This window comes from Stomoxys calcitrans, chromosome 1 (assembly GCF_963082655.1).
Source record: "Stomoxys calcitrans chromosome 1, idStoCalc2.1, whole genome shotgun sequence".
NCBI lineage: Eukaryota > Metazoa > Arthropoda > Insecta > Diptera > Muscidae > Stomoxys > Stomoxys calcitrans.
In genome coordinates this window covers 48,985,109-48,994,727 of record NC_081552.1, presented here as the reverse complement: position 1 = coordinate 48,994,727, position 9,619 = coordinate 48,985,109, and the positions used below count along the sequence as shown (strand labels likewise).

The 9,619-nt window shown below is 38.9% G+C and overlaps 2 protein-coding genes across 2 annotated transcripts; one reads left to right on the top strand and one right to left on the bottom strand.

Moving 5' to 3' along the window:
• Window positions 1-922: 922 nt before the first annotated feature.
• Window positions 923-2,101, top strand: LOC106094972 (putative phosphatidate phosphatase). Its single transcript, XM_013262215.2, has one exon. The coding sequence runs from the start codon at window positions 1,014-1,016 to the stop codon at window positions 1,845-1,847; it is 834 nt and encodes a 277-aa protein (XP_013117669.2). The 5' UTR covers window positions 923-1,013; the 3' UTR covers window positions 1,848-2,101.
• A 4,356-nt stretch (window positions 2,102-6,457) lies between these two features.
• On the bottom strand, window positions 6,458-7,680 carry LOC106094971 (putative phosphatidate phosphatase). Its single transcript, XM_013262214.2, has one exon. It carries the CDS (start codon window positions 7,580-7,582, stop codon window positions 6,605-6,607), a length of 978 nt encoding a protein of 325 aa, XP_013117668.2. The 5' UTR covers window positions 7,583-7,680; the 3' UTR covers window positions 6,458-6,604.
• Between the last annotated feature and the right edge of the window lie 1,939 nt (window positions 7,681-9,619).

Here is a 9,619-nt window from a genome sequence, read left to right as displayed (position 1 = left end):
TGGATATAGCTGCCATACAAACCGATCCTCCGATTGAGGGTCATAGGCCCATAAAAGCTACATTTATTATCCGATTTTGCTGGAATTTGGGACAGTACATTGCCTTAGTCCCCTTGATATTTTCCGTCAATGTAGCTCAGATCGGTTCAGATTTGGATATAGCTGCCATATAGACCGATCCTCCGATTTAGGGTCTTAGGCCCATAAAAGCCACATTTATTATCCGATTTTGCTGAGATTTGACACAATGACTTATGTTATGCTTTTCGGCATCCGTGTCGTATATAGTTCAGATCGGTTTATTTTTAGATATAGCTACTAAGAAGGCCAATATTTTGTTATATACAATTGCACAATGACTTTTACTTATTAGTATTTGGTCCAAAATCGGAACATATATTGTTATAGCTGCTATGGGGCATAAGGTATGAGTTTTGCACCGGATTTTGACGAAAGGTGGTTTACATATATACCCGAGGTGGTGGGTATCCAAAGTTCGGCCCGGCCGAACTTAACGCCTTTTTACTTGTTACTTCTTAAACCTTTAGAGAGCGTAAGCCTTATACGATTTGACTGATATTTCGCGCAATGACTGTTTCTATGATCTCTAATGTCTGCCAAGCCAAGTATGGCTCGAATCGGTTCATAACCTGATATAGTTCCAATCGCATAGCAATACTTATCCATTATCCTTTGTTGCCGTATAAAGAGAAACAGGGCAAAGAACTGGACAAATGCAATCAGTGGTGGAGGGTAGAAGAGATTCGGATCGGCCGTGCTGCACTTGCTTTTACTGGTTTAGTCTTCAATAGACTAACCCAACAATGTCTACGATTGTTGGGGTTCCTTCCTCCTAATCACATCATTTATATCGCCAAGTCATAGAGGAAAACAGTCTATGATGCATTTCCAATTGATTTGATTCAAAACCCCTCAGTATTGATAGTACAGTTCGACATCAAGGTTTACGATTAAGGATTAAGAACTTTAAAAGTGACTGAAAGTCAATAAAAATGATTCGCACATTGCTAAGCTACTTCCTTGGTTTCGGTATATTTTCATCGATCCTCTTTCTGGGTTTCAATATGGACAAGGTGATGGGCCCTGCACAACGCAGAGGATTCCTATGTGGAGATGTAAGCTTAAGGCAGCCATATGTCGCAGATACCATAGGATACATGTCATTATACATGGTTGGAGTGGCCATACCTTTGGCAATTATAATTCTCAATGAACTGATGCAGCATTTGTGGGTGCGAAAACAAAAAAACAAGGCCCACAACGGATTCATCTCTCAATTGTTTTCGGTAGTGAAACCCTTCTTTTATGGTTTTGCAACGGAGAGATTTTTAAAAAGTACAACCAAATTTATTGTGGCTCGTTTGAGGCCTCATTTCTATACCGCCTGCCAGCCAATAACGCAAGATGGAGTATTCTGTGATGATAAAACCGAAGAAAATTTCTTTGTGCTAGACTATAAGTGTACGGAAGAAGTGAGCGACACTACCTTCACCTCCTTTCCCAGTGGTCATTCAAGTCTAGCATTTTACGGTCTTGTCTATGCGGCCATTTATTTGGAAAAATTTGCTAGACGTAGCAGGGAGGGGGAATGCCGTTTCATATCAGCTATCTATGGACCTTTGGTACCAGTTTTGCAATTGCTATGCCTGATGTTGGCCACAAGTGTTGCTATTAGCCGTGTTTTTGACTTTAAACACTTTTGGTCGGATATTTTTGCAGGATCACTTTTGGGTATTGTGACGGCTGTTATGTTTTCCGTGCAACGAAAGAGAGACTTATTTACTGATGATATGATGGGGGGAACACAAGAAGATTCCTCGTGCTAAGGAAATGAAAATTGCCGTTCTATTCGAATGGGTTGTTGTAAAGTGGTAATGGAAATTATAACTACGTAAGATTTGTTTATATGAAAAATTGCATATCGTATAAGGTTTACATGAAAGTAGTGATTGAAAAAAGGAGTTGAAGCAAAATGAAATATAAATATCATTATGTGTTTTATAAATATAATCCTTTAATATTATCTTTGATTCAAAGTTATAATATTATAAAAATAAAATTTTATACAAATTTTGGGAAATTTTTTGAAAAACCATTCAACAAAGACTCCTAAAAATGTGCTATGTTAGGAAGGACGGGCCGAATCTTGAGAACCCACCACCATGGATTCTGCTAAAATGAACCACATTGAAGATATAGATGAGCATTTGACGAAGGAAATTTTTGCCAAATCAGTCAACAAATTGAAGTTTCTAAGGAGCGTAAAAGATCGGTTTGTATGGGAGCTATATTAAGTTTTTGAACCGTGCTTGGCACCGTTATTAAAAGTTATACCAAACACTCTGAGGTTTCCAGGGGCTTAAGAAGTCAAATCAGGAAATTAGTTTAAAGAAGATCGATATCAAAATTTGAACCAAAGTTTCAAGCGGATATCTTTATTCGTTCAAGCGCTACCATTATTTCGACAGGCGGGCGGATGGACGGACATGGCTACTCGTATATATGTTATCGGGTCGCTGATCAATGTTTAGAGGTATTACAAATGGAATGACTAGATTTGTATACCGCCGCCCTATGGTGGTGGTTATATAAATAATTGGGTCAAAAACTATGGCAAACATTTTTATAGACTACACCACTACTGTAGTACAGTGAATTTGTTTGTAACACCCAGAAGGAAGGAAGAACCACTTTTTCATTCGATTTAGCTATGTCCGTCCGTCCATGTTAAAATTGTAAATAAAAGTTGTTGCAGGCATTTTTCGGCCTAGAGGCGAAGCCTATTGAAATTTTTCGGGGTGAGGTGGTCCCCGGGGGTGAGATGGTCCCCGGGGGTGAGGTAGTCCCTGGGGGTGAGGTAGTCCCCCAGGCACTTGGGCTTGAAAAATATCAGCATCGTGTTCTTCTTTCAAAAACCATTTATTTAAACCCCATATTGCTATTGGTTTAGGGGAGTTTACACGATGAGGCGTCCCCCAAACACATGACCCAAAATAGTTTATCAAATTCGTTTTCTAATCTTAAATACCACATATTGGCATGGTAGAAAATTTGTTACCCTTTGCGGGGTGTTTTGGGGTGATTCCCTGAATACATGGTCCTACATTTGGATATCAAATTCGTATTCTACTCCCAAATACCTTTATTTGAGCTCCATTTTGCGATGGTCACTAAAAACTTGCTGCTTGTGGGGTATTTTGGGAAAGGGGTTGACCCCCAGAAAATTGGTCCCGAAAGTGGGTATCAATTCTTGCTCTACCCTCCAATACCTTTCATTTAAGCTCCACATTGACATGGTCGGTAAATATGCCCGATTTAGGGGAGTTTGGGGGATTGGGGTGGTCGCCCAAACACTTAGCCCGGAAAATATATCAGCAACGTGCTCTATTCCCATATATCTCAATATCATTTATTTGAACCCCATATTGCCATTGTCCTCAAAATTGGATATCAAATTCGTTTTCAAATCTCATTTAAACTCCTTATTGCAAAAGTCAGCAAATATGTCCGGTTTGGGGTATTGACCCTATAAACTATAAATAGTTAGTTCCACTCTCTTTACGACCCAAATTGTCTTGGTGAGCCAATACGTCCTATTTGGGGGTTGTTATAGTGGTGGGACGTCCCCTAGACAGTTGGTCCCTAACGTGGTATTAGATACGTGGTCTACCTCCAAATACCTTTAATTTGAGCCCCATATTTCCATAGTCGGCAAACGTGACCGGCATGGGGGGTGTTTTGGGGGATGGGCGGCCACTCAGTGAGTTGGCCTTGAAAATATATATCGGATTTGTGTTCCTCTAAAAACCCTCTTATTTGAGCCTCATATTCCAACAGTCAGCAAATACTTACTATTTGGGTGGTGTTGGGGGGGTGTGGTGGCCCTATAGACTCTTTTCCCGAATATTGATATCGGATTTGTGCTTTACTCCCAAAGACCTTTAATTTGAGCCCCATGTGACTATGGTCGTAAATGTGTCCCCTCTGGGGGAGGTTTTTGGGGAGAGGCGGCCCCCCAAACACTTGGTCTCATATTTAGATATCAGATTCTAATTCTACACTCAAATACCTTTTATTTAAGCCCCATATTGCCATGGTCAGTAAATAAGTCCTGTTTGGGGGGTGTTTTGGGAAAGGGGTGGACCCCCAGAAACATGGTCCCACATTTGGATATCAGATTCGTATTCTACTCGTAAATACCTTTTATTTGAATCCCATATTGCCATGGTCGGTAAATATGTCCGATCTAGGGGTGTTTTGGGAGTTGGAGTGGACCCCCTAGGATAAATGGATATCAGATACGCTTTCTTATCCTAAAACCCTTTTTTTGAGTCCCATATTGTCGTGATTGGTCTAAATATGTGTTTGGTAAGTTTTAGGGTGGGGCGGCCCCCCTAGGTACCCCATCCGAAATTTGGATACCAAATTTTTATTTCTAGGGTACTATATGAGAGCGCACAAAATTTCGCGAAATCGCACCACCCATCTCCAAGATCTGGCGTTTCTGAAAATTAGGGTAAGGGGGAGGGTCCGCCCCCCCCTTCAGATATCAAAAAATGTAGTACCCTATTTTCACCACGGGATCATTATGCACCATCTGTGAAAATTTCAGTAAAATCGGTTCAGCCGTTTCTGAGTCTATTAGGAACACACAAACATACATACAAACAAACAAACAATTGATTTTTATACCCTCCACCATAAGATGGGGGGTATACTAATTTCGTCATTTTGATTGTAACTACTCGAAATATTCGTCTGAGACCCAATAAAGTACATATATTCTTAATCGTCGTGAAATTTCCGTCCGTCCGTCTGTCTGTCGAAAGCACGCTAACTTCCGAAGGAGTAAAGCTAGCCGCTTGAAATTTTGCACAAATACTTCTTATTAGTGTAGGTCAGTTGGTATTGTAAATGGGCCATATCGGTCCATGTTTTCATATAGCTGCCATATAAACCGATCTTGGGTCTTGACTTCTTGAGCCTCTAGAGGGCGCAATTCTTATCCGAATGCAATGGAATTTCGCACGACGTGTTTTGTTATGATACCCAACAACTTTGCCTAGTATGGTTTAAATCGGTCCATAACCTGATATAGCTGCCATATAAACCGATCTTGGGTCTTGACTTCTTGAGCCTCTAGAGGGCACAATTCTTATCCAATTTGAATGAATTTTGGCACGTAGTATTTTGTTATGATATCCAACAACTGTGCCAAATATGGTTCAAATCGGTTCATAACCTGATATAGCTGTCATATAAACCGATCTGGGATCTTGACTTCTTGTGCTTCTAGAGGGCGCAATTCCTATCCGATTTGGCTGAAATTTTGCATGACTTATTTTATTCTTACTTTTAACAACTGTGTCAAATAAGGTTCAAATCGGTCCATAACCTGATACAGCTGCCATATAAACCGATCTGGGATCTTGACTTCTTGAGCCTCTAAAGGTCGCAAGTATTATCCGATTTGCCTGAAATTTTGTACGACGGATCCTCTCATGACCATCAACATACGTGTTTATTATGGTCTGAATCGGTCTATAGCCCGATACAGCTCCCATATAAATCGATCTCTCTATTGTACATCTTGAGCCCCCAAAGGGCGCAATTCTTATTCGAATTGGCTGACATTTTACACAGGTCTCCAACATATAATTTAATTGGGGTCCGTACCGGACCATATCTTGGTATCGCTCTAATAGCAGAGCAAATCTTTTCTTATATCTTTTTTTTGCCTAAGAAGAGATGCCGGGAAAAGAACTTGACAAATGCGATCCATGGTGGAGGGTATATAAGATTCGGCCCGGCCGAACTTTGCACGCTTTTACTTATTTCATTATATATGTTCCATACAAAATTTTGTCAACATTTGTTTTTTTTATTTTGTAAAAATTTTATTTCTGTAGAAAAGTTTTTCAAAATTTGATTCCTATCGAAGATTTTACTTCTACAAAAAATTTTCCAAATTTTAGTTTTTTTGGAAAATTTTGTCAAATATTTATTTCTACAGAGAATTGTGTCAAAACTTTATTTCTACAGAATATTTTTTCAAAGTTTTTGTTTCCATAGAAGATTCTGTCAAAATTTTACTTCCAAACAAAAATGTTGTTAAAAAATTTTATTTCCAAAGGACTTGGCGACAGGACAGGCCTCCGTTGGCAATCGAACCCACAACTACGGACTGCTAATCCGAGCACGCGTCCATCTCGGCAACCGGCCATCTCGGAGCATCATTTCTAAAGAAAATTCTGTGAAAATTTTATTTCGGTAGTAAATGTTTTCAAAATTTAAAAATTAAATTAAATTTAATTCTTAAATTTAATGAAAATTTTGTTTCTTTAGAATTTTTTTATTTCCATAAAAAATGATATGGAAATGTTAGTTTTATAGTTATATATAGTCTTATTGAATAACAAGTCAAACTGGGACCCAATTGAAATAAAAAAGAAAAATTTATTTATATATAGTAAAACATTTAAAGTTTGTTTTTTTCTTTTCCCATAATTTTGCACATTTTTACTTTCTTTGTAACACTTAGTACAGATTTTTTACGAATTTTACTCAATGTTTATGTGACATCCTAAGCTTTTGATATTTGTTTGGTCACTGAATTGTTTTGGGCATTGCTGCTGGATGTTGATGCATAAACTGATGACCTTTCACTTATCCCACGGTTGTTGTGTCTAGTGATGGACACTTTTGGTGTATCAACTACCTCGAGGAATGTGCCACTACCTTTGAGATGACCATGCACATAGTAGGCAACCGCAATGCCAACACCTAAGCCCAAAAATCCTCCTGCCACCACATCCGACCAATGGTGTTTGTAATCCAGCACACGGCTAGTGGCAACAAACCATGCCACAAGGATGCATACGAATTGCAACAACGGCATTACTAGGCCTACATTCGCACAGCTACGACGCAATATTGAAGAAAAACGCTGCAAGTAGAATACTGTAAAGCTCATGCCAAAGAAGGCGAGAGCTGCATGGCCACTGGGAAAGGAGGAGCGCATAATATTTTCCACAATCGATGTATGAGCTGCACCCTCGGTATCTCCCATGCTGCCCACGCACTCATACTCCTCTATGTAAATTCCATAATTTCTGGCATCATCACAAATTGGCACATCCTCATGGACGGGATGGCAAACTTCAAAGAAATATGGCCTCAAACGTCCCACCGTGACCTTGCCCACATCCTTTATTAGACGTACAGCAGCATAGCCAAACAAAAAAGGCAGCAAGGAATCGTGTATTGTGAGGAGTGTCCTTAGGTGGGTACCGACAGAGCGCTTCTGCAGCGCCAGATTTTCCAGGAGCCCACACACAACAATCACCAGCAACGGTATGCCAAAACTTAAGATCTGCAGCATATGAGAGTTGATGGTGTCCTCATGGAAGGGATACATGAGAGATTCATCGCCACAAAAGAAGCCACGGCGGGTGGGGGCACCCAAAAACAGATAAGTCTTTAGTGAGAGTACAAGAAGAACGGCTATGATCACAAAGTCGAATAATAAACGCAGCAAATATTTCAAGGCGAATTTACACATAGCGCCTATTTCGAAGATACACTCGATTTCCTAAGGGTAGCTTGTATCCACGGCAACGCTTCAGAGGCAACTGTTGAGAAGATGAATGAATCTTCTTAAAGCAAAATGATGATTTATAACCAACAAAATCCTAAAATATATCTTTATAATACTTAGTCATAGGCTAGACCACATTGGGTTTATATTGTATTATTAGGAAAGGTTTATTTGGAATTGATGAATGGTGACAGATCGTGCAGTTAAGACAACAACGACTAAGTTTAGACCTGCTATCACTTTCACAGAGACTTCGCAATTAGTGTATAAGACCATATCAAATAAGAGAAGCCCATAGTGAAGCCCATAGCCTATGAGAAAAAAACTGTGACCCCTTTTTTTTTAGAAAAGAAATTTTGACAATATTTTGTTTTTTATAGAAAAATTATTTAATTTGAAGAGACCATTTTCGAAATTATCCATAAAAATTTCAAAACAAAATAAATTTGGACAAAATTTTCTATAAAAACATTTTGAGATTTGCATTGCAGGATATTGTCCGGCTTTAGAGCATTGTTTAATGGTTTCTATTCAAAGAGTGGTATAGCAAAAAACCTTTAAACTTCATCAAAAGTGTGTTGTTGCTAGAAGCATTTGATTGTTTATCCCGTATCGCGACTTCAATTTCGACCAAGATGAATCATGGTGCTTTAGAGCCATCCCAACAAGAATAGATTGTAAAGCACACAACAGGGCTCTTTAAGACGACTTGATTCACTTGAAGAGCCCTGTTCATCAACACACTTTTGCTGTCTTCAAATGTTTTTTCCTATACTTTAAATAGAAAACATTAAGCAATGGCCTAAAGCCGGACAATATCCTGCAATGGAATCTCAATAAGATTTTAAGACCGAATAAGTAAACGCGTGCTAAGTTCGGCCGGGCCGAATCTTATATACCCTCCACCATGGATCACATGTGTCGAGGATAAAAGAAAAGAATTGCTATGTTATTGGAACAATATCAAGTTATGGTTCATTTCGGACCATAATTGAACTGAATATTGGAGACCACAATAGAAGTCATTTTGTGTACAATTTCACTCAAACCTAATAAGAATTGCGCACTTTAGGGGCTAAAGAAGCAAAAATAGGGAGATCGGTTTATAGGGGAGCTGCATTAGGCTATAAACCGATACATGTCATTTTCGACACGCATGTTAAAGGTCACAAGAGAAGCCGTTGCACAAAATTTCAGCTAAATCGAATAGTAATTGTGCCCTCCAGTGGCTCAAGAAGTCAAGACCCCAGATCGGTTTGTATGGCAGCTATATCAGGTTATGAACCGATTTGAACTATTGTTAGCACAGTTGTTGATAGTCATAAAAAAACACCTCATACAAAATTTCAGACAAATCGGATAATAATTGCGTCCTCTAGTGGGACAAGAAGTCAAGACCCCAGATGGGTTTATATGGCAGCTATATCAGGTTATGGACCGATTGCAGCCATTCTTAATACAGTTATTGGAAGTCATAACAAAACACCTCATGTAATATTTCAGCCAAATCAGATAAGAATTGTGCCCTCAAGATCCCAGATCGGTTTTTATGGCAGCTATATCAAAACGTGGACCGATATAGCCCATTTACAATCCCAACTGACCTAGACAAAAAAGAAGTATTTGTGCAAATTTCAAGCGGCTAGCTTTACTCCTTCGAAAGTTAGCGTGCTTTCGACAGACAGGCGGACGGACGGACAGACGGACGGACATGGTTAGTTCGACTTAAAATGTCATGACGATCAAGAATATATTGGGTTGCCCAAAAAGTAATTGCGGATTTTTGACAAATTTTTTCACAGCTTGTGACTCTGTAATTGAATTCTTTCTTCCGTCAGCTATCAGCTGTTACTTTTAGCTTGCTTTAGAAAAAAAGTGTAAAAAAAGTATATTTGATTAAATTTCATTCTAATTTTTATTAAAAATGCATTTACTTTCTTTTAAAAAATCCGCAATTACTTTTTGGGCAACCCAATATATACTTTATGGGGTCTTAGACGA